Source organism: Salmo salar, chromosome ssa01, assembly GCF_905237065.1.
Source record: "Salmo salar chromosome ssa01, Ssal_v3.1, whole genome shotgun sequence".
Classification (NCBI taxonomy): domain Eukaryota; kingdom Metazoa; phylum Chordata; class Actinopteri; order Salmoniformes; family Salmonidae; genus Salmo; species Salmo salar.
The window spans coordinates 8,568,452-8,595,671 of record NC_059442.1 but is presented as its reverse complement, the minus strand read 5'-3'; the positions used below and the strand labels follow the sequence as shown (position 1 = coordinate 8,595,671).

Here is a 27,220-nt window from a genome sequence, read left to right as displayed (position 1 = left end):
TGGTTCATCCTTGGGAGCAATTTCCAAATGCCTGAAGGTACCATGTTCATCTGTACAAACAATAGTACGCAAGTATAAACACCATAGGACCACGCAGCCGTCATACCGCTCAGGAAGGAGACACGTTCTGTCTCCTAGAGATGAACATACTTTGGTGCAAAAAGTGCAAATCAATCCCAGAACAACAGCAAAGGACCTTGTGTAGATGCTGGAGGAAACAGGTACAAAAGCCTCTATATTAACAGTAAAACGTGTCCTATATCGACATAACCTGAAAGGCCGCTCAGCAAAGAAGAAGCCACTGCTCCAAAACCGCCATAAAAAAGCCAATCTCCTGTTTGCAACTGCACATGGGGACAAAGATCGTACTTTTTGGAGAAATGTCCTCTGGTCTGATGAAACAAAAATAGAACTGGCCATAATGACCATCGTTATGTTTGGAGTAAAAAGAGGGAGGCTTGCAAGCCGAAGAACACCATCCCAACCATGAAGCATGGGGGTGGCAGCATCATGTTGTGGGGTTGCTTTGCTGTAGCAGGGATTGGTGCACTTCCCAAAATAGATGGCATTGTGAGGAAGGAAAATTATGTGGATATATTGAAGCAACATCTCAAGACATCAGTCAGGAAGTTAAAGCTTGGTCGCAATTTGGTCTTCCAAATGGACAATGACCCCAAACGTACTTCCAAAGTTGTGGCAAAATGGCTTAAAGACAACAAAGTCAAGGTATTGGAGTGGCCATCACAAAGCCCTGAACTCAACCCTATAAAAAATGTGTGTGCAGAACTGAAAAGCGGGTGCTCTATCAGGAGGAATGGGCCAAAATTCACCCAACTTAATGTGGGAAGCTTGTGTAAGGCTACCCGAAACGTTTGACCCAAGTTAAACAATTTAAAGGTAATGCTACCAAATACTAATTGAGTGTATGTAAACTTCTGACCCACTGGGAATGTGATGAAAGAATAAAAGCTGAAATAAATCATTCTCTCTGCTATTATTCTGACATTTTGTAACGTCCTGGTCATAGAGAGGGGTTTTTTGTTCTTTATTTTGGTTGGGCCAGGGTGTTACATTGGGTGGGCGTTCTATGTTCCTTTCTCTATGTTTTTGTATTTCTTTGTTTTGGGCCGTGTGTGGCTCCCAATCAGGCACAGCTGAAGCTCGTTGTTGCTGATTGGGAGTCACACATAAGGAGCATGTTTTTCCTTTGAGTTTTGTGGGTAATTGTTTTCTGTTTAGTGTGTTCCTAACAGAACTGTTGCTAGTCGTTTTTTGGTTTCTTTTGTATAGTGTTCGTTGATCATTAAAACCTTTTATGATGAACACTAACTCCGCTGCACCTTGGTCTCTCTCTCACGACAGCCCTTACACATTTCACATTCTTAAAATAAAGTGGTGATCCTAACTGACCTAAGACAGGGCATTTTTACTAGTATTAAATGTCAGGAATTGTGAAAAACTGAGTTTAAATGTATTTGGCTGAGGTGTATGTAAACTTCCGACTTCAACTGTATTTATAAAGCCCTTTTAACATCCGCAGATGTCATGAAGTGCTGTACAGAAACCCAGCCTAAAACCCCAAACAGCAAGTAATGCAGATGTAGAAGCACAGTGGCAAGGAAAAACTCCCTAGAAAGGCAGAAACCTAGGAAGAAACCTAGAGAGGAACCAGGCTCGGAGGGGTGGCCAGTTCTATGAGAGTACATGGCCATGAAGGCCAGATTGTTCTTCAAGATGTTCAGAAGGAGATAAGAGAGGGGGAAGGACTCTAACCTTGAGGGATTTTGTCTGCTGTGTCTGTATGTCTGTCTAATCATGACAATGCTTCAGTGAAGGTGGATGCAAACTCGTTTGACTCAAAACTAGGAGAATTCTGAGAACTATGAGAACTATGAGAACTCTGAGCCATCCACAATGCTATGTAGACTAGATTCATTATCAAAGAATTGTCCTGTTCTACCATATCTGAAATGCATACCGTATACAGCTTGACTTGTTGTGGATCGCTCATATCCCTACTAAGCAGCGACTCTAAAGGGATAACAAATATTCTGTTCATCGCCATAACGCACTAATGTGATACTTTATGATACTTAGGGTTCTCTCTCTCTCTCCTCAGTCTTTGCAGTAGCAGCCAGTCTTCTCGTGGTTTGGAGGCCGACGCCCATCTCACTACCCAGAAGCCATGGCAGATGAAGCGGACATGCGCAATGAGCTGGAAAACCTGCAAGCGAAGGCAGATCAGATAGCCGATGAGGTAAACACACACACCCCTCACACAAACCTCTGTCACACATCTCACATACCCTTCACACAAACCTCACAGACCTCACGCACATCTCACACAACCCTCACACACCTCACAGCAAAACCTCACACGTGAGTGACGGCTCACAGTAGACGTCATCATTTCATTCACACAAATGAGATCCACATCAGGGCTCATATCTGAAACGCTTCTTAGAGTAAGAGTGCTGATCTAGGAACAGTATTTTATTTTAGATCAAAATGAATACGATTATACGGACAGGAGGGCACCTGAACCTAGATCAGCATTTCTACTCTGATATGCTTTTTGGAACACCTGAGACAGAAGCAGGCCACTAGACATCTGTTCTGTATCAGAGCTCTATCAACTAGACATCTGTTCTGTATCAGAGCTCTATCAACTAGACATCTGTTCTGTATCAGAGCTCTATCAACTACACATCTGTTCTGTATCAGAGCTCTATCAACTAGACATCTGTTCTGTATCAGAGCTCTATCAACTAGACATCTGTTCTGTATCAGAGCTCTATCTACTAGACATCTGTTCCACATCAGAGCTCTATCAACTAGACATCTGTTCCACATCAGAGCTCTATCAACTAGACATCTGTTCTGTATCAGAGCTCTATCAACTAGACATCTGTTCCGTATCAGAGCTCTATCAACTAGACATCTGTTCCACATCAGAGCTCTATCAACTAGACATCTGTTCCACATCAGAGCTCTATCAACTAGACATCTGTTCTGTATCAGAGCTCTATCAACTAGACATCTGTTCTGTATCAGAGCTCTATCAACTAGACATCTGTTCCACATCAGAGCTCTATCAACTAGACATCTGTTCCACATCAGAGCTCTATCAACTAGACATCTGTTCACATCAGAGCTCTATCAACTAGACATCTGTTCCACATCAGAGCTCTATCAACTAGACATCTGTTCCGTATCAGAGCTCTATCAACTAAACATCTGTTCTGTATCAGAGCTCTATCAACTAGACATCTGTTCCGTATCAGAGCTCTATCAACTAGACATCTGTTCCACATCAGAGCTCTATCAACTAGACATCTGTTCTGTATCAGAGCTCTATCAACTAGACATCTGTTCCACATCAGAGCTCTATCAACTAGACATCTGTTCTGTATCAGAGCTCTATCAACTAGACATCTGTTCCACATCAGAGCTCTATCAACTAGACATCTGTTCCACATCAGAGCTCTATCAACTAGACATCTGTTCCATATCAGAGCTCTATCAACGAGACATCTGTTCTGTATCAGAGCTCTATCAACTAGACATCTGTTCCACATCAGAGCTCTATCAACTAGACATCTGTTCTGTATCAGAGCTCTATCAACTAGACATCTGTTCTGTATCAGAGCTCTATCAACTAGACATCTGTTCCACATCAGAGCTCTATCAACTAGACATCTGTTCCACATCAGAGCTCTAACAACTAGACATCTGTGCTATATCAGAGCTCTATCAACTAGACATCTGTTCCACATCAGAGCTCTATCAACTAGACATCTGTTCCACATCAGAGCTCTATCAACTAGACATCTGTTCTGTATCAGAGCTCTATCAACTAGACATCTGTTCTGTATCAGAGCTCTATCAACTAGACATCTGTTCCACATCAGAGCACTATCAACTAGACATCTGTTCCGTATCAGAGCTCTATCAACTAGACATCTGTTCCGTATCAGAGCTCTATCAACTAGACATCTGTTCCGTATCAGAGCTCTATCAACTAGACATCTGTTCCACATCAGAGCTCTATCAACTAGACATCTGTTCTGTATCAGAGCTCTATCAACTAGACATCTGTTCTGTATCAGAGCTCTATCAACTAGACATCTGTTCTGTATCAGAGCTCTATCAACTAGACATCTGTTCCGTATCAGAGCTCTATCAACTAGACATCTGTTCTGTATCAGAGCTCTATCAACTAGACATCTGTTCTGTATCAGAGCTCTATCAACTAGACATCTGTTCCGTATCAGAGCTCTATCAACTAGACATCTGTTCTGTATCAGAGCTCTATCTACTAGACATCTGTTCCACATCAGAGCTCTATCAACTAGACATCTGTTCCACATCAGAGCTCTATCAACTAGACATCTGTTCCACATCAGAGCTCTATCAACTAGACATCTGTTCCACATCAGAGCTCTATCAACTAGACATCTGTTCCACATCAGAGCTCTATCAACTAGACATCTGTTCCACATCAGAGCTCTATCAACTAGACATCTGTTCCACATCAGAGCTCTATCAACTAGACATCTGTTCCGTATCAGAGCTCTATCAACTAGACATCTGTTCCGTATCAGAGCTCTATCAACTAGACATCTGTTCCACATCAGAGCTCTATCAACTAGACATCTGTTCTGTATCAGAGCTCTATCAACTAGACATCTGTTCCGTATCAGAGCTCTATCAACTAGACATCTGTTCCACATCAGAGCTCTATCAACTAGACATCTGTTCCACATCAGAGCTCTATCAACTAGACATCTGTTCTGTATCAGAGCTCTATCAACTAGACATCTGTTCTGTATCAGAGCTCTATCAACTAGACATCTGTTCCACATCAGAGCTCTATCAACTAGACATCTGTTCCACATCAGAGCTCTATCAACTAGACATCTGTTCACATCAGAGCTCTATCAACTAGACATCTGTTCCACATCAGAGCTCTATAAACTAGACATCTGTTCCGTATCAGAGCTCTATCAACTAAACATCTGTTCTGTATCAGAGCTCTATCAACTAGACATCTGTTCCGTATCAGAGCTCTATCAACTAGACATCTGTTCCACATCAGAGCTCTATCAACTAGACATCTGTTCTGTATCAGAGCTCTATCAACTAGACATCTGTTCCACATCAGAGCTCTATCAACTAGACATCTGTTCTGTATCAGAGCTCTATCAACTAGACATCTGTTCCACATCAGAGCTCTATCAACTAGACATCTGTTCCACATCAGAGCTCTATCAACTAGACATCTGTTCCGTATCAGAGCTCTATCAACGAGACATCTGTTCTGTATCAGAGCTCTATCAACTAGACATCTGTTCCACATCAGAGCTCTATCAACTAGACATCTGTTCTGTATCAGAGCTCTATCAACTAGACATCTGTTCTGTATCAGAGCTCTATCAACTAGACATCTGTTCCACATCAGAGCTCTATCAACTAGACATCTGTTCCACATCAGAGCTCTAACAACTAGACATCTGTGCTGTATCAGAGCTCTATCAACTAGACATCTGTTCCACATCAGAGCTCTATCAACTAGACATCTGTTCCACATCAGAGCTCTATCAACTAGACATCTGTTCTGTATCAGAGCTCTATCAACTAGACATCTGTTCTGTATCAGAGCTCTATCAACTAGACATCTGTTCTGTATCAGAGCACTATCAACTAGACATCTGTTCCGTATCAGAGCTCTATCAACTAGACATCTGTTCCGTATCAGAGCTCTATCAACTAGACATCTGTTCCGTATCAGAGCTCTATCAACTAGACATCTGTTCCACATCAGAGCTCTATCAACTAGACATCTGTTCTGTATCAGAGCTCTATCAACTAGACATCTGTTCCACATCAGAGCTCTATCAACTAGACATCTGTTCCACATCAGAGCTCTATCAACTAGACATCTGTTCTGTATCAGAGCTCTATCAACTAGACATCTGTTCCGTATCAGAGCTCTATCAACTAGACATCTGTTCCACATCAGAGCTCTATCAACTAGACATGTGTTCCGTATCAGAGCTCTATCAACTAGACATCTGTTCCGTATCAGAGCTCTATCAACTAGACATCTGTTCCACATCAGAGCTCTATCAACTAGACATCTGTTCTGTATCAGAGCTCCATCAACTAGACATCTGTTCCACATCAGAGCTCTTTCAACTAGACATCTGTTCCACATCAGAGCTCTATCAACTAGACATCTGTTCTGTATCAGAGCTCTATCAACTAGACATCTGTTCCGTATCAGAGCTCTATCAACTAGACATCTGTTCCGTATCAGAGCTCTATCAACTAGACATCTGTTCCGTATAAGAGCTCTATCAACTAGACATCTGTTCCGTATCAGAGCTCTATCAACTAGACATCTGTTCTGTATTAGAGCTCTATCAACTAGACATCTGTTCTGTATCAGAGCTCTATCAACTAGACATCTGTTCTGTATCAGAGCTCTATCAACTAGACATCTGTTCTGTATCAGAGCTCTATCAACTAGACATCTGTTCTGTATCAGAGCTCTATCAACTAGACATCTGTTCTGTATCAGAGCTCTATCAACTAGACATCTGTTCTGTATCAGAGCTCTATCAACTAGACATCTGTTCTGTATCAGAGCTCTATCAACTAGACATCTGTTCTGTATCAGAGCTCTATCAACTAGACATCTGTTCCACATCAGACCTCTATCAACTAGACATCTGTTCCACATCAGAGCTCTATCAACTAGACATCTGTTCCACATCAGAGCTCTATCAACTAGACATCTGTTCCACATCAGAGCTCTATCAACTAGACATCTGTTCCACATCAGAGCTCTATCAACTAGACATCTGTTCCGTATCAGAGCTCTATCAACTAGACATCTGTTCCGTATCAGAGCTCTATCAACTAGACATCTGTTCCACATCAGAGCTCTATCAACTAGACATCTGTTCTGTATCAGAGCTCTATCAACTAGACATCTGTTCCGTATCAGAGCTCTATCAACTAGACATCTGTTCCGTATCAGAGCTCTATCAACTAGACATCTGTTCCACATCAGAGCTCTATCAACTAGACATATGTTCCACATCAGAGCTCTATCAACTAGACATCTGTTCTGTATCAGAGCTCTATCAACTAGACATCTGTTCTGTATCAGAGCTCTATCAACTAGACATCTGTTCCACATCAGAGCTCTATCAACTAGACATCTGTTCCACATCAGAGCTCTATCAACTAGACATCTGTTCACATCAGAGCTCTATCAACTAGACATCTGTTCCACATCAGAGCTCTATAAACTAGACATCTGTTCCGTATCAGAGCTCTATCAACTAAACATCTGTTCTGTATCAGAGCTCTATCAACTAGACATCTGTTCCGTATCAGAGCTCTATCAACTAGACATCTGTTCCACATCAGAGCTCTATCAACTAGACATCTGTTCTGTATCAGAGCTCTATCAACTAGACATCTGTTCCACATCAGAGCTCTATCAACTAGACATCTGTTCTGTATCAGAGCTCTATCAACTAGACATCTGTTCCACATCAGAGCTCTATCAACTAGACATCTGTTCCACATCAGAGCTCTATCAACTAGACATCTGTTCCGTATCAGAGCTCTATCAACGAGACATCTGTTCTGTATCAGAGCTCTATCAACTAGACATCTGTTCCACATCAGAGCTCTATCAACTAGACATCTGTTCTGTATCAGAGCTCTATCAACTAGACATCTGTTCTGTATCAGAGCTCTATCAACTAGACATCTGTTCCACATCAGAGCTCTATCAACTAGACATCTGTTCCACATCAGAGCTCTAACAACTAGACATCTGTGCTGTATCAGAGCTCTATCAACTAGACATCTGTTCCACATCAGAGCTCTATCAACTAGACATCTGTTCCACATCAGAGCTCTATCAACTAGACATCTGTTCTGTATCAGAGCTCTATCAACTAGACATCTGTTCTGTATCAGAGCTCTATCAACTAGACATCTGTTCTGTATCAGAGCACTATCAACTAGACATCTGTTCCGTATCAGAGCTCTATCAACTAGACATCTGTTCCGTATCAGAGCTCTATCAACTAGACATCTGTTCTGTATCAGAGCTCTATCAACTAGACATCTGTTCCGTATCAGAGCTCTATCAACTAGACATCTGTTCTGTATCAGAGCTCTATCAACTAGACATCTGTTCTGTATCAGAGCTCTATCAACTAGACATCTGTTCCGTATCAGAGCTCTATCAACTAGACATCTGTTCTGTATCAGAGCTCTATCTACTAGACATCTGTTCCACATCAGAGCTCTATCAACTAGACATCTGTTCCACATCAGAGCTCTATCAACTAGACATCTGTTCCACATCAGAGCTCTATCAACTAGACATCTGTTCCACATCAGAGCTCTATCAACTAGACATCTGTTCCACATCAGAGCTCTATCAACTAGACATCTGTTCCACATCAGAGCTCTATCAACTAGACATCTGTTCCACATCAGAGCTCTATCAACTAGACATCTGTTCCACATCAGAGCTCTATCAACTAGACATCTGTTCCGTATCAGAGCTCTATCAACTAGACATCTGTTCCGTATCAGAGCTCTATCAACTAGACATCTGTTCCACATCAGAGCTCTATCAACTAGACATCTGTTCTGTATCAGAGCTCTATCAACTAGACATCTGTTCCGTATCAGAGCTCTATCAACTAGACATCTGTTCCACATCAGAGCTCTATCAACTAGACATCTGTTCCACATCAGAGCTCTATCAACTAGACATCTGTTCTGTATCAGAGCTCTATCAACTAGACATCTGTTCTGTATCAGAGCTCTATCAACTAGACATCTGTTCCACATCAGAGCTCTATCAACTAGACATCTGTTCCACATCAGAGCTCTATCAACTAGACATCTGTTCGCATCAGAGCTCTATCAACTAGACATCTGTTCCACATCAGAGCTCTATAAACTAGACATCTGTTCCGTATCAGAGCTCTATCAACTAGACATCTGTTCTGTATCAGAGCTCTATCAACTAGACATCTGTTCCGTATCAGAGCTCTATCAACTAGACATCTGTTCCACATCAGAGCTCTATCAACTAGACATCTGTTCTGTATCAGAGCTCTATCAACTAGACATCTGTTCCACATCAGAGCTCTATCAACTAGACATCTGTTCTGTATCAGAGCTCTATCAACTAGACATCTGTTCCACATCAGAGCTCTATCAACTAGACATCTGTTCCACATCAGAGCTCTATCAACTAGACATCTGTTCCGTATCAGATCTCTATCAACGAGACATCTGTTCTGTATCAGAGCTCTATCAACTAGACATCTGTTCCACATCAGAGCTCTATCAACTAGACATCTGTTCTGTATCAGAGCTCTATCAACTAGACATCTGTTCTGTATCAGAGCTCTATCAACTAGACATCTGTTCCACATCAGAGCTCTATCAACTAGACATCTGTTCCACATCAGAGCTCTAACAACTAGACATCTGTGCTGTATCAGAGCTCTATCAACTAGACATCTGTTCCACATCAGAGCTCTATCAACTAGACATCTGTTCCACATCAGAGCTCTATCAACTAGACATCTGTTCTGTATCAGAGCTCTATCAACTAGACATCTGTTCTGTATCAGAGCTCTATCAACTAGACATCTGTTCTGTATCAGAGCACTATCAACTAGACATCTGTTCCGTATCAGAGCTCTATCAACTAGACATCTGTTCCGTATCAGAGCTCTATCAACTAGACATCTGTTCCGTATCAGAGCTCTATCAACTAGACATCTGTTCCACATCAGAGCTCTATCAACTAGACATCTGTTCTGTATCAGAGCTCTATCAACTAGACATCTGTTCTGTATCAGAGCTCTATCAACTAGACATCTGTTCCGTATCAGAGCTCTATCAACTAGACATCTGTTCTGTATCAGAGCTCTATCAACTAGACATCTGTTCTGTATCAGAGCTCTATCAACTAGACATCTGTTCCGTATCAGAGCTCTATCAACTAGACATCTGTTCTGTATCAGAGCTCTATCAACTAGACATCTGTTCCACATCAGAGCTCTATCAACTAGACATCTGTTCTGTATCAGAGCTCTATCAACTAGACATCTGTTCCGTATCAGAGCTCTATCAACTAGACATCTGTTCTGTATCAGAGCTCTATCAACTAGACATCTGTTCCACATCAGAGCTCTATCAACTAGACATCTGTTCTGTATCAGAGCTCTATCAACTAGACATCTGTTCCGTATCAGAGCTCTATCAACTAGACATCTGTTCCACATCAGAGCTCTATCAACTAGACATGTGTTCCGTATCAGAGCTCTATCAACTAGACATCTGTTCCGTATCAGAGCTCTATCAACTAGACATCTGTTCTGTATCAGAGCTCTATCAACTAGACATCTGTTCCGTATCAGAGCTCTATCAACTAGACATCTGTTCTGTATCAGAGCTCTATCAACTAGACATCTGTTCCACATCAGAGCTCTATCAACTAGACATCTGTTCTGTATCAGAGCTCTATCAACTAGACATCTGTTCCGTATCAGAGCTCTATCAACTAGACATCTGTTCCACATCAGAGCTCTATCAACTAGACATGTGTTCCGTATCAGAGCTCTATCAACTAGACATCTGTTCCGTATCAGAGCTCTATCAACTAGACATCTGTTCCACATCAGAGCTCTATCAACTAGACATCTGTTCTGTATCAGAGCTCCATCAACTAGACATCTGTTCCACATCAGATCTCTTTCAACTAGACATCTGTTCCACATCAGAGCTCTATCAACTAGACATCTGTTCTGTATCAGAGCTCTATCAACTAGACATCTGTTCCGTATCAGAGCTCTATCAACTAGACATCTGTTCCGCATAAGAGCTCTATCAACTAGACATCTGTTCCGCATCAGAGCTCTATCAACTAGACATCTGTTCTGTATTAGAGCTCTATCAACTAGACATCTGTTCTGTATCAGAGCTCTATCAACTAGACATCTGTTCTGTATCAGAGCTCTATCAACTAGACATCTGTTCTGTATCAGAGCTCTATCAACTAGACATCTGTTCCGTATCAGAGCTCTATCAACTAGACATCTGTTCTGTATCAGAGCTCTATCAACTAGACATCTGTTCTGTATCAGAGCTCTATCAACTAGACATCTGTTCTGTATCAGAGCTCTATCAACTAGACATCTGTTCTGTATCCGAGCTCTATCAACTAGACATCTGTTCTGTATCAGAGCTCTATCAACTAGACATCTGTTCTGTATCAGAGCTCTATCAACTAGACATCTGTTCTGTATCAGAGCTCTATCAACTAGACATCTGTTCTGTATCAGAGCTCTATCAACTAGACATCTGTTCTGTATCAGAGCTCTATCAACTAGACATCTGTTCTGTATCAGAGCTCTATCAACTAGACATCTGTTCCGTATCAGAGCTCTATCAACTAGACATCTGTTCTGTATCAGAGCTCTATCAACTAGACATCTGTTCCACATCAGAGCTCTATCAACTAGACATCTGTTCTGTATCAGAGCTCTATCAACTAGACATCTGTTCCACATCAGAGCTCTATCAACTAGACATCTGTTCCACATCAGAGCTCTATCAACTAGACATCTGTTCCGTATCAGAGCTCTATCAACGAGACATCTGTTCTGTATCAGAGCTCTATCAACTAGACATCTGTTCCACATCAGAGCTCTATCAACTAGACATCTGTTCTGTATCAGAGCTCTATCAACTAGACATCTGTTCTGTATCAGAGCTCTATCAACTAGACATCTGTTCCACATCAGAGCTCTATCAACTAGACATCTGTTCTGTATCAGAGCTCTATCAACTAGACATCTGTTCTGTATCAGAGCTCTATCAACTAGACATCTGTTCCACATCAGACCTCCATCAACTAGACATCTGTTCCACATCAGAGCTCTATCAACTAGACATCTGTTCCACATCAGAGCTCTATCAACTAGACATCTGTTCCACATCAGAGCTCTATCAACTAGACATCTGTTCCACATCAGAGCTCTATCAACTAGACATCTGTTCCACATCAGAGCTCTAACAACTAGACATCTGTTCTGTATCAGAGCTCTATCAACTAGACATCTGTTCCACATCAGAGCTCTATCAACTAGACATCTGTTCCACATCAGAGCTCTAACAACTAGACATCTGTGCTGTATCAGAGCTCTATCAACTAGACATCTGTTCCACATCAGAGCTCTATCAACTAGACATCTGTTCCACATCAGAGCTCTATCAACTAGACATGTGTTCCGTATCAGAGCTCTATCAACTAGACATCTGTTCCGTATCAGAGCTCTATCAACTAGACATCTGTTCTGTATCAGAGCTCTATCAACTAGACATCTGTTCCGTATCAGAGCTCTATCAACTAGACATCTGTTCTGTATCAGAGCTCTATCAACTAGACATCTGTTCCACATCAGAGCTCTATCAACTAGACATCTGTTCTGTATCAGAGCTCTATCAACTAGACATCTGTTCTGTATCAGAGCTCTATCAACTAGACATCTGTTCCACATCAGAGCTCTATCAACTAGACATGTGTTCCGTATCAGAGCTCTATCAACTAGACATCTGTTCCGTATCAGAGCTCTATCAACTAGACATCTGTTCCACATCAGAGCTCTATCAACTAGACATCTGTTCTGTATCAGAGCTCCATCAACTAGACATCTGTTCCACATCAGATCTCTTTCAACTAGACATCTGTTCCACATCAGAGCTCTATCAACTAGACATCTGTTCTGTATCAGAGCTCTATCAACTGAGACATCTGTTCCGTATCAGAGCTCTATCAACTAGACATCTGTTCCGTATAAGAGCTCTATCAACTAGACATCTGTTCCGTATCAGAGCTCTATCAACTAGACATCTGTTCTGTATTAGAGCTCTATCAACTAGACATCTGTTCTGTATCAGAGCTCTATCAACTAGACATCTGTTCTGTATCAGAGCTCTATCAACTAGACATCTGTTCTGTATCAGAGCTCTATCAACTAGACATCTGTTCTGTATCAGAGCTCTATCAACTAGACATCTGTTCTGTATCAGAGCTCTATCAACTAGACATCTGTTCTGTATCAGAGCTCTATCAACTAGACATCTGTTCTGTATCAGAGCTCTATCAACTAGACATCTGTTCTGTATCCGAGCTCTATCAACTAGACATCTGTTCTGTATCAGAGCTCTATCAACTAGACATCTGTTCTGTATCAGAGCTCTATCAACTAGACATCTGTTCTGTATCAGAGCTCTATCAACTAGACATCTGTTCTGTATCAGAGCTCTATCAACTAGACATCTGTTCTGTATCAGAGCTCTATCAACTAGACATCTGTTCTGTATCAGAGCTCTATCAACTAGACATCTGTTCCGTATCAGAGCTCTATCAATTAGACATCTGTTCTGTATCAGAGCTCTATCAACTAGACATCTGTTCCACATCAGAGCTCTATCAACTAGACATCTGTTCTGTATCAGAGCTCTATCAACTAGACATCTGTTCCACATCAGAGCTCTATCAACTAGACATCTGTTCCACATCAGAGCTCTATCAACTAGACATCTGTTCCGTATCAGAGCTCTATCAACGAGACATCTGTTCTGTATCAGAGCTCTATCAACTAGACATCTGTTCCACATCAGAGCTCTATCAACTAGACATCTGTTCTGTATCAGAGCTCTATCAACTAGACATCTGTTCTGTATCAGAGCTCTATCAACTAGACATCTGTTCCACATCAGAGCTCTATCAACTAGACATCTGTTCTGTATCAGAGCTCTATCAACTAGACATCTGTTCTGTATCAGAGCTCTATCAACTAGACATCTGTTCCACATCAGACCTCCATCAACTAGACATCTGTTCCACATCAGAGCTCTATCAACTAGACATCTGTTCCACATCAGAGCTCTATCAACTAGACATCTGTTCCACATCAGAGCTCTATCAACTAGACATCTGTTCCACATCAGAGCTCTATCAACTAGACATCTGTTCCACATCAGAGCTCTAACAACTAGACATCTGTTCTGTATCAGAGCTCTATCAACTAGACATCTGTTCCACATCAGAGCTCTATCAACTAGACATCTGTTCCACATCAGAGCTCTAACAACTAGACATCTGTGCTGTATCAGAGCTCTATCAACTAGACATCTGTTCCACATCAGAGCTCTATCAACTAGACATCTGTTCCACATCAGAGCTCTATCAACTAGACATCTGTTCTGTATCAGAGCTCTATCAACTAGATATCTGTTCTGTATCAGAGCTCTATCAACTAGACATCTGTTCTGTATCAGAGCACTATCAACTAGACATCTGTTCCGTATCAGAGCTCTATCAACTAGACATCTGTTCCGTATCAGAGCTCTATCAACTAGACATCTGTTCCGTATCAGAGCTCTATCAACTAGACATCTGTTCCACATCAGAGCTCTATCAACTAGACATCTGTTCCACATCAGAGCTCTATCAACTAGACATCTGTTCCGTATCAGAGCTCTATCAACTAGACATCTGTTCCGTATCAGAGCTCTATCAACTAGACATCTGTTCTGTATCAGAGCTCTATCAACTAGACATCTGTTCTGTATCAGAGCTCTATCAACTAGACATCTGTTCTGTATCAGAGCTCTATCAACTAGACATCTGTTCTGTATCAGAGCTCTATCAACTAGACATCTGTTCTGTATCAGAGCTCTATCAACTAGACATCTGTTCCGTATCAGAGCTCTATCAATTAGACATCTGTTCTGTATCAGAGCTCTATCAACTAGACATCTGTTCCACATCAGAGCTCTATCAACTAGACATCTGTTCTGTATCAGAGCTCTATCAACTAGACATCTGTTCCACATCAGAGCTCTATCAACTAGACATCTGTTCCACATCAGAGCTCTATCAACTAGACATCTGTTCCGTATCAGAGCTCTATCAACGAGACATCTGTTCTGTATCAGAGCTCTATCAACTAGACATCTGTTCCACATCAGAGCTCTATCAACTAGACATCTGTTCTGTATCAGAGCTCTATCAACTAGACATCTGTTCTGTATCAGAGCTCTATCAACTAGACATCTGTTCCACATCAGAGCTCTATCAACTAGACATCTGTTCCACATCAGAGCTCTAACAACTAGACATCTGTGCTGTATCAGAGCTCTATCAACTAGACATCTGTTCTGTATCAGAGCTCTATCAACTAGACATCTGTTCTGTATCAGAGCTCGATCAACTAGACATCTGTTCCGTATCAGAGCTCTATCAACTAGACATCTGTTCCGTATCAGAGCTCTATCAACTAGACATCTGTTCCGTATCAGAGCTCTATCAACTAGACATCTGTTCCACATCAGAGCTCTATCAACTAGACATCTGTTCCACATCAGAGCTCTATCAACTAGACATCTGTTCCGTATCAGAGCTCTATCAACTAGACATCTGGTCCGTATCAGAGCTCTATCAACTAGACATCTGTTCCACATCAGAGCTCTATCAACTAGACATCTGTTCTGTATCAGAGCTCTATCAACTAGACATCTGTTCCGTATCAGAGCTCTATCAACTATTTTGTCCCATTTTAGCTACACTGTAATACGTACCTAACGGCAGACAGCCTATCTGGGGCTTTGCAAGTCATGAATTAGAATAATGTTTGAGTGCTGTTTGACTATAAATAGGCTGTATTGCTCTAAACTAAGCTGAGTCAACCAGACCCTGCTGTGTTTACACAGCTTGGTCACTCAATATGTCAATCAGCTTTGGACTTATATTGAGCACTGTGTTTTGGTTTCCAAGGATAGAAAGAGATCAAATCTGTGTATGTAAATCACAATAGGACTATTTTTTTTATAAAGCTCATTGATGCTGATCCATATTTATTTAACTGTATCTATTGAACACTGTCTAACAGTATACCCATTTGGCTTCCATGGAGAGAAAGAGATCTCATCTTTATATAGATTATGATAGGACCTTTGTTGATTCTTTGAGGTAGAGCCAGCACTAGGACTGCCTGCCAGGGGTCAATAATAACAGACAACCAGCCATGGACTGATTTGTCAGCCAAATCCCACTTTGTGTCAAGAGCACTTGAGTATTTGGGCCTGCTAGTGGGGGCGGGGGAACCTGGCACGGCACAGGAAGGAGTCTTTCCAAAATGGCTGTCGGTCTGCTCTGGGTTGGTAGTCAAAAAGATGACAACATTTGATATAATCACAGATCAACAAAGATGCATCTCCTGTCTCGTGACCTATCATGTGTCTTTGAGAAAAGTGTAATATGATGCATTATTATAATTCCCCCGTCTGTCGCCCCGCAGGGTGAACGTCTGGCATCTGAGGTCGGTAACAGAAGGCATTGTCTAATATCTCACCCTTACTTCACAACTGTCGCATGTAGCCCACTGTCCTTGGGTTCATTTGATCACAGATTGACAATGCGTTAGAAATCTCACATTAACAATCCCCCATTAATAATCTCACATTAATAATCCCTGGCTCAGTTGTCTTGCTATCCACGTCACTGTTATTCTCTCACTATTCTCCTCTGTCATCGAGCCCTGCTTTTCAACTACCGTTAGTCAGCCATAAACTATATTTGCCATAAACTAAGTATCATGGTTATGTGTCCTACTGTGTCTATGTCCCTGTGGTTTTGCTGTGGGTGTTTTGCTGTGGGTGAGGTTTTAGACAGTGTTAACTGTACATCTCTCTGGCCTGTCCTTTTCTAAGGAGTGGGGTGCAGCCTTCATTCAGATCGGCAGAATAATAGACTAGCTCAAATGGACCTATTAAACATTCATGAAGAGATAATGTAATCCAGCCAGGCTCTGGAGAGAGAGGGAGACAGGAGAGGGGGAGAGATTAGAGAAGTGGAGGGAGGGAGGGAGGGAGGGAGGGAGAGTGGAGGGTGTGAGGGAGGGAGGGAGACATTTAGAAGGAAATATAGGTATGTAAAAGCAGATTGTTGGAAAAGGAGGGAGGGAAGAGTGAGGAGAACAGGTGATACATTCAGTGGGAATGTGAAGACTTGGTAGCTCACTGTATCCATGTTAATGGCACATCCTCCTATAGACCGGGAGCTCCAAATATTGGCACAGTGACTCGATTGTTGTTGTTTTGGCTCTGTACACCAGCGTTGTAATTTCTAAACAGTTCACCCGATATGGATGAAAATACCCTCAAATTAAAGCTGACAATCTGAACTTTAACCTCGTAGTCATTGTATCATTTCAAATCCAAAGTGCTGGAATACAGAGCTGAAATACTAACCCAGTCAACACAGGAGGGGATCCGATTATTATTTACTTTTTGTATTATGTAATGATTATTTTGTTTATGAAATGGATTCAATAGAGTTGATACCAGCACTGGTTACAGGTCTATTCATTACCAGGTGTGTTCAATTCCAGGTGTGTTCATCACCAGGTGTGTGGTATGGTACAGTAGTAGAGAAGAGATTCATCTGACAACTCTCTAATATGGGTCTTTTCTCTCCACAGTCACTGGAGAGCACTCGGCGCATGCTGGCCATGGTGGAGGAGGTAAGGTCAACTTAACATTACCCACACTACACACCACACATACACATCACACCACACATCACACATACACACCACACATCACACATACACACTACACACCACACACCACACATACACATCACACTACACACCACACATACACACCACACATCACACATACACAACACACTACACACCACACACCACACACCACACATCACACTACACACCACACATACACACCACACATCACACATACACAACACACTACACACCACACACCACACACCACACATCATACCACACACCACACATACACACCACACATCACACATACACATCACACTACACACCACACATACACACCACACATCACACATACACACCACACTACACACCACACATACACATCATACTACACACCACACATACACACCACACATCACACATACACACCACACTACACACCACACACCACACATACACACCACACATCACACTACACACCACACACCACACATACACACAGCACACACCACACACCACACATTCACACTACACACCACACACCACACATACACACCACACACTACACACCACACATACACACACCACACATACACACCACACATACACACCACACACTACACACCGCACACCACACATACACACACCACACATACACACCACACTACACACCGCACACCACACATACACACACCACACATACACACTACACACCACACATACACACTACACACCACACACTACACACCGCACACCACACACTACACACACCACACATACACACCACATATACACACCACACACAACACACCGCACACCACACATACACACACCACACATACACACACCACACATACACACCACACACCACACATTCACACCACACACTACACACCACACACCACACATGCACACACACACCACATCCACACACCACAGCACACACCACACACCACATCCACACAGCACACACCACACCACATCCACACAGCACAGCACACACCACACCACACAGCACACACCACATATCCACACAGCACACACCACACCACACACCACATACACACCACATCCACACAGCACAGCACACACCACATCCACACAGCACACACCACACCACACACCATATACACACACCACACCACACACCACATACACACACCACATCCACACAGCACAGCACACACCACACCACACAGCACACACCACATACACACACCACACACCACAGCACACCACAGCACACACACCACAGCACACACCACACCACACAGCACACACCACACACCACACCACACAGTGTTTTTATTCAAATTGAGAGACAGATCTAATTTCCTGATAGGATGTAAGCGGCTGTACTTCCTTTAAGGTGAATGGAGAGTTTGGTCCTGGTTTGATTACATTAATGTTTCTGTAAAATAGCACATCTCCTTACATCATAGAGCGTGACTCTGCCCAGTCGAGGGACTAGCATCACTCCTACTTGCCGGAAGACAAATGGCTGAGTAGTGATTTTTAAATGTACTGTCAATCTGTGGCTGTATCTGTTTCCTGAGTGCTTTAAACGGTATAGACAGACAGAGGATGAAGGGTCAATATCCCAGCATGTATTATGCATGAGTAGCTCTCAATGTGACTCCCCAGATGGTCTCATCCAGGGGATATAGGCACATACATCACCCTGGCTGTCTGTAAAGTAGAGCTGGACCATGGAGAGACAGCACAGTCTCTCCATGGTCCATATAATCCTGGGCCTGGGGCGGTGTAGCCTAGTGGTTAAAGCGTTGGACTAGTAATCGAAAGGTTGCAAGTTCGAATCCCTGAGCTGACAAGGTACAAATCTGTTGTTCTGAACAAGGCAATTCCTAGGCCGTCATTGAAAATAAGAATTTGTTCTTAACTGACTTGCCTAGTTAAATAAATATGGTAATGCTCCACCAGCTAAAGCTCTGAAGGGGTGGGGTTTATCAAAGGACTATGTGCATAAGTAGTATGTCATATATGCATAGTCACTTTAACCATATGTACATACTACCTCAATCAGCCTGACTAACCGGTGTCTGTATATAGCCTCGCTACTGTATATAGCCTGTATTTTTACTGTTGTTTTATTTCTTTACTTCTTTACTTTACTTACTTTTTTTGCAATATTGGTTAGAGCATGTAAGTTAGCATTTCACTGTAAGGTTGTATTCGGCGCACGTGACAAATAAACTTTGATTTGATTACAAATCCTGGAATAGTGTGTTCTTTGTTCCAATATTGTTGTTCATTCACACATTGAAGATTGACATCAAAACATCACTTTTATAATTGTAACTCTTTCACGGCTATGAGGCTGGGTTGTGGAGATAAATAACATATTACTTTAGCTACCGAGGCAATGAGAAACCCACCCCACCCACACAGGTTAATACTCTATCAACTATCCTCTGTAGCACAGGAACACTAACAGGGTGAGAGTTGAACAAGTGCTCTCCCACTAACAGCGTGAGAGTTGAACAAGTGCTCTCCCACTAACAGCGTGAGAGTTGAACAAGTGCTCTCCCACTAACAGCGTGAGAGTTGAACAAGTGCTCTCCCACTAACAGCGTGAGAGTTGAACAAGTGCTCTCCCACTAACAGCGTGAGAGTTGAACAAGTGCTCTCCCACTAACAGCGTGAGAGTTGAACAAGTGCTCTCCCACTAACAGCGTGAGAGTTGAACAAGTGCTCTCCCACTAACAGCGTGAGAGTTGAACAAGTGCTCTCCCACTAACAGCGTGAGAGTTGAACAAGTGCTCTCCCACTAACAGCGTGAGAGTTGAACAAGTGCTCTCCCACTAACAGCGTGAGAGTTGAACAAGTGCTTTCCCTGTGTTGTGTGGGCTTTGAAATCTTCAACACTAGGCTAATACAATCAGGCAAGATTATCGGTGCAGGGAGAGTATCTGTTCAGCGCTGCTCAAATCAAATCACACTTTATTTGTCACATAGACCTTACCGTATGTAGACCTTACCGTGAAATTGATACTTACAAGCCCTTAACCAACAGTGCATTTCAAGAAGAGTTAAGAAAAAATTTACCAAATAGACTAAAGTAAAAAAAGAATATTTGAATAAAAAGTAACACAATAAGAATTTACAATAACGAGGCTGTATACAGAGGGGTACCGGTACCGAGTCAGTGTGCGGGGGTACAGGTTAGTTGAGGTAATTTGTACATGTAGGTGGGGGTGAAGTGACTATGCATAGATAATAAACAGCGAGTAGCAGCAGTGTACAAAAGGGAGGGAGATCTATGTAAATAGTCCGGTGGCCATTTTATTAATTGTTCAGCAGTTTTATGACTTGGGGGGTAGAAGCTTTTGAGGAGGCTTTTGGTCCTAGACTTAAGTGCTCTCTTTGACTGATGGAGTGATGTTACGCTTTATAGAGGTTGTGAATGTGGTTAGTGTTGGGTTATCCATCTGTCTGATGTAATGTTGTCGGCTCTGCCTCTGGCCTATAGTCTAGCTTTACTCAGCCCCAATAAACTGAGTTACCCACTGAGCCGCCCTGTTATGCAGCATTATAACACTCTAGTCTAGCTTTACTCAGCCCCAATAAACTGAGTTTTCTTCTGAGCCGCCCTGTTATGCAGCATTATAACACTCTAGTCTAGCTTTACTCAGCCCCAATAAACTGAGTTACCACTGAGCCGCCCTGTTATGCAGCATTATAACACTCTAGTCTAGCTTTACTCAGCCCCAATAAACTGAGTTATCCTCTGAGCCGCCCTGTTATGCAGCATTATAACACTCTAGTCTAGCTTTACTCAGCCCCAATAAACTGAGTTATCCTCTGAGCCGCCCTGTTATGCAGCATTATAACACTCTAGTCTAGCTTTACTCAGCCCCAATAAACTGAGTTATCCTCTGAGCCGCCCTGTTATGCAGCATTATAACACTCTAGTCTAGCTTTACTCAGCCCCAATAAACTGAGTTACCCTCAGTTATAAATAACTCTAATAATGTTGTCATTGACTGAGATGACATAGATTTGCGGTTTATTCATTTATCAAAGAGCTTTATCTGGAGCTACAGTATATACATCACTTGACCCGTGATGATGCTGGTGGGACCACCTGTTTAACATTCAGTGAAGCATCAGGCATAAATTCCAGATGAATATTTCAATCCAAGGATTTGAACATGTCATGCCTGCTCCTGCTCCCCCTCTCTGGCGCTCCAGGGCGCCAGGCGGCCTGTCATTACACATACCTGTCACCATCGTTACGTGCATCAGCGCTTCATGGAACTCACCTGGACTCTATTACCTTATTGATTGCCTCCCCTATATCTGTCACTTCCTCAGTTTTTTTCCCCGTGTCTGCATTAATGTGGTTTTGTTTCCCCAGTCCAGACGCTGTCCTTGTTTCGTTTCGTGTCCGTTATTAATTGTTCACTCCCTGTACTTGCTTCTCGTCTCCCAGTGTCTGTCCTCACAGAACAAACCAGTGACGGAGGGGTTAAATCTATCAGTCTATATAAGCTTTGAGCCGTTCAAGATGAGGAGAGAGAGACAGTATTATAAAGTCTGTTATATCAGGACTCTGTGGAAGTGGTGGAGGGAGAGAGACAGTATTATAAAGTCTGTTATATCAGGACTCTGTGGAAGTGGTGGAGGGAGAGAGACAGTATTATAAAGTCTGTTATATCAGGACTGTGGAAGTGGTGGAGGGAGAGAGCATGAGGAAAATAATCAATGCTGCTGGTTGGTGGCTGTCTCCAGAGAGACGGGATCTGATGGACATCTGTAAACCCCTAATCTCTCTCACAGACAGACAGACAGACAGACAGACAGACAGACAGACAGACAGACAGACAGACAGACAGACAGACAGACAGACAGACAGACAGACAGACAGACAGACAGACAGACAGACATTGAAGAAGATAGTCCAGATTGTAGAATTTTGAAAAACTTGGCCCAGATTTTAGTGTGTAAACAAGGTGACACTGACCAAAGCTGAAAACTTTGCACCCGGTGCAAACCATAGACAACATATCTATGGTGAAAACACTTCTGAAATCTGGCCTGCCCTTACTGAATGCTTGGTGGGACAGAAGCAGCTTCAATGCCTGTCTAACACACAGTAATACTGTCTCCATGTAATTGGGTCGTTGTGTAAAATTGATCCATAAATAATACATGTTGGAAAGAAGCATCTGGTGCTATCAAGTCTATTTCCATGTCTCATAGGCCTACTTCCTCCTCATTTCTCATATTATCCCTCTTATTATCCAAGATGGCATAGCAGTCAGACGTCCTTTGTCCTCGTCTTGTCGTGTCCAGTGTTTTTTTTTTTTATCTTCGCATATCTTTTTATATATTTTCTTCTAAAAACTCAACTTCAAAACACTCTGCTGCAACCAGCCTCACCAAGTAAAAAAAGAAAGATATTATTTACCTCAAATCTGAAATCCACGCTAGCCAGAAGTTAGCCAGTTCACTAGCTAACGTTGGAGTTCAGCTAACCACGGTTGGCGGTCATCAGCTATCCCTTAGCTCAAAAAGCTACCGCCAGTTTTGTACAATGCGACTCAGAGCAGAACATACCGGACCTATTTTCTCTTCATATCCCCGGATTTCTATCGCAGGCTCTGGACATTTACACCTGGATCTTGCAGCTAGCTAGCTGCTATCCGAGTGACTATTGGCTAACGTCGGTCCCGGAGCTAACATAAATTATTCCGGAGCTAGCCAGCTGAAGAGTTCCATCAGCCACTCCTGGGCTACAATCACCTATCCGGACCCGTTTTACTGCCGATGCGGAGCCCCATCGGGCCTTCACGACTGGACTACCGACGTTATCTGCCCGAGGGAGTTATCCAACTGGCCCCTCCGTCGCGACGTAACCTGATCGCCCATCTGCGGCCGGCTAATCGTTAGCTGTTTTATCGGCTGCTATCTGAATAGGTCTATCGGACAATTTTCTTGGGCCACTATAACTATAACTATTTTGCCAATTGGATTGGTCCCCTCTACCACACGGAACCCCACTAATCTACCGACGGAAACGCACAAGGTGGCTAAAAACAGACCTCCCTCCATCTTCTGCCAGCTTGCTACCTATGACCCGGCTAGCTGTCTGAATCGCCATGACAGCAACTGACCTCACTACTCACTGGACCCTTTTGATCACTTGGCTAAGCATGCCTCTCCTTAATGTCAATATGCCTTGTCCATTGCTGTTCTGGTTAGTGTTTATTGGCTTATTTCACTGTAGAGCCTCTAGCCCTGCTCATTATACCTTATCCAACCTCTCAGTTCCACCACCCACACATGCGATGACATCACCTGGTTTCAATGATGTTTCTAGAGACAATATCTCTCTCATCATCACTCAATGCCTAGGTTTACCTCCACTGTATTCACATCCTACCGTACCTTTGTCTGTACATTATACCTTGAAGCTATTTTATCGCCCCAAGAAACCTGCTCCTTTTACTCTCTGTTCCGGATGTCCTAGACGACCAATTCTCATACCTTTTAGCCGTACCCTTATCCTACTCCTCCTCTGTTCCTCTGGCAATGTAGAGGTGAATCCAGGCCCTGCAGTGCCTAGCTCCACTCCTATTCCCCAGGCGCTCTCTTTTGATGACTTCTGTAACCGTAATAGCCTTGGTTTCATGCATGTTAGTATTAGAAGCCTCCTCCATAAGTTTGTTTTATTCACTGCTTTAGCACACTCTGCCAACCCGGATGTCCTAGCCGTGTCTGAATCCTGGCTTTGGAAGACCACCAAAAACTCTGAAATCTCCATCCCTAACTACAACATTTTCAGACAAGATAGAACGGCCAAAGGAGGCGGTGTTGCAATCTACTGTAGAGATAGCCTGCAGAGTTCTGTCCTACTATCCAGGTCTGTACCCAAACAATTTGAACTTCTACTTTTAAAAATCCACCTCTCTAAAAACACGTCTCTCACAGTTGCCACCTGCTATAGACCACCCTCTGCCCCCAGCTGTGCTCTGGACACCATATGTGAACTGATTGCCCCCCATCTATCTTCAGAGCTCGTGCTGCTAGGTGACCTAAACTGGGACATGCTTAACACCCCAGCCATCCTACAATCTAAGCTTGATGCCCTCAATCTCACACAAATGATCAATGAACCTACCAGGTACCACCCCAAAGCCGTAAACACGGGCACCCTCATAGATATCATCCTAACCAACTTGCCTTCTAAATACACCTCTGCTGTTTTCAACCAAGATCTCAGCGATCATTGCCTCTTTGCCTGCATCCGTAATGGGTCAGCGGTCAAACGACCTCCACTCATCACTGTCAAACACTCCCTGAAACATTTCAGCGAGCAGGCCTTTCTAATCGACCTGGCCCGGGTATCCTGGAAGGATATTGACCTGATCCCTTCAGTAGAGGATGCCTGGTTATTTAAAAAAAAATGCCTTCCTCACCATCTTAAATAAGCATGCCCCATTCAAGAAATTTAGAACCAGGAACAGATATAGCCCTTGGTTCTCTCCAGACCTGACTGCCCTTAACCAACACAAAAACATCCTGTGGCGTTCTGCATTAGCATCAAACAGCCCCCGTGATATGCAACTTTTCAGGAAGTTAGAAACCAATAGACACAGGCAGTTAGAAAAGCCAAGGCTAGCTTTTTCAAGCAGAAATTTGCTTCCTGCAACACAAACTCAAAAAAGTTCTGGGACACTGTAAAGTCCATGGAGAATAAGAGCACCTCCTCCCAGCTGCCCACTGCACTGAGGCTAGGAAACTCTGTCACCACCGATAAATCCACTATAATTGAGAATTTCAATATGCATTTCTCTACGGCTGGCCATGCTTTCCACCTGGCTACCCCTACCCCGGTCAACAGCACTGCACCCCCCACAGCATCTCGTCCAAGCCTTCCCCATTTCTCCTTCTCCCAAATCCAGTCAGCTGATGTTCTGAAAGAGCTGCAAAATCTGGACTCCTACAAATCAGCTGGGCTAGACAATCTGGACCCTTTCTTTCTAAAATGATCTGCCGAAATTGTTGCAACCCCTATTACTAGCCTGTTCAACCTCTCTTTCGTGTCGTCTGAGATTCCCAAAGATTGGAAAGCAGCTTCGGTCATACCCCTCTTCAAAGGGGGGGACACTCTTGACCCAAACTGCTACAGACCTATATCTATCCTACCCTGCCTTTCTAAAGTCAACGAAAGCAAAGTCAACAAACAGATTACCGACCATTTCGAATCCCACCGCACCTTCTCCGTTATGCAATCTGGTTTCAAAGCTGGTCATGGGTGCACCTCAGCCATGCTCAAGGTCCTAAACGATATCTTAACCGCCATCGATAAGAAACAATACTGTGCAGCCGTATTCATTGACCTGGCCACATCCTCATCGGCAGACTCAATAGCCTTGGTTTCTCAAATGATTGCCTCGCCTGGTTCACCAACTACTTCTCTGATAGAGTTCAGTGTGTCAAATCGGAGGGCCTGTTGTCCGGGCCTCTGGCAATCTCTATGGGGGTGCCACAGGGTTCAATTCTTGGGCCGACTCTGATGTCGCTCTTGCTGCTGGTGAGTCTCTGATCCACCTCTACGCAGACGACACCATTCTGTATATTTCTGGCCCTTCTTTGGACACTGTGTTAACTACCCTCCAGACGAGCTTCAATGCCATACAACTCTCCTTCCGTGGTCTCCAACTGCTCCTAAACACAAGTAAAACTAAATGCATGCTCTTCAACCGATCGCTGCCCGCACCTGCCCGCCCGTCCAGTATCACTACTCTGGACGGTTCTGACTTAGAATATGTGGACAACTACAAATACCTAGGTGTCTGGTTAGACTGTAAACTCTCCTTCCAGACTCACATCAAACATCTCCAATCCAAAGTTAAATCTACAATTGGTTTCCTATTTCGCAACAAAGCATCTTTTACTCATGCTGCCAAACATACCCTCGTAAAACTGACCATCCTACCGATCCTCGACTTCGGCGATGTCATTTACAAAATAGCCTCCAACACCCTACTCAATAAATTGGATGCAGTCTATCACAGTGCCATCCGTTTTGTCACCAAAGCCCCATATACTACCCACCACTGCGACCTGTACGCTCTCGTTGGCTGGCCCTCGCTTCATACTCGTCGCCAAACCCACTGGCTCTAGGTCATCTACAAGACCCTGCTAGGTAAAGTTCCCCCTTATCTCAGCTCACTGGTCACCATAGCAGCACCCACCTGTAGCATGCGCTCCAGCAGGTATATCTCTCTGGTCACCCCCAAAGCCAATTCCTCCTTCGGCCGCCTCACCTTCCAGTTCTCTGCTGCCAATGACTGGAACGAACTACAAAAATCTCTGAAACTGGAAACACTTATCTCCCTCACTAGCTTTAAGCACCAGCTGTCAGAGCAGCTCACAGATTACTGCACCTGTACATAGCCCATCTATAATTTAGCCCAAACAACTACCGCTTCCCCTACTGTATTTATTTATTTATTTTGCTCCTTTGCACCCCATTATTTATATTTTTACTTTGCACTTTCTTCCACTGCAAATCTACCATTCCAGTGTTTTACTTG

The 27,220-nt window shown here is 43.1% G+C and overlaps 1 protein-coding gene across 1 annotated transcript in view; it reads left to right on the top strand.

Moving 5' to 3' along the window:
* The window catches only part of LOC106607199 (synaptosomal-associated protein 25-B), a 71,352-nt gene that overhangs the window by 26,346 nt on the left and 17,786 nt on the right, over positions 1–27,220 (top strand). Inside the window, exons 2-3 of the mRNA XM_045712837.1 lie at positions 2,120–2,257; positions 17,607–17,648. Coding sequence (XP_045568793.1) covers positions 2,186–2,257; positions 17,607–17,648 — 114 coding nt within the window. The 5' untranslated portion in view covers positions 2,120–2,185. The remainder of the gene's footprint in view (positions 1–2,119; positions 2,258–17,606; positions 17,649–27,220) is intronic.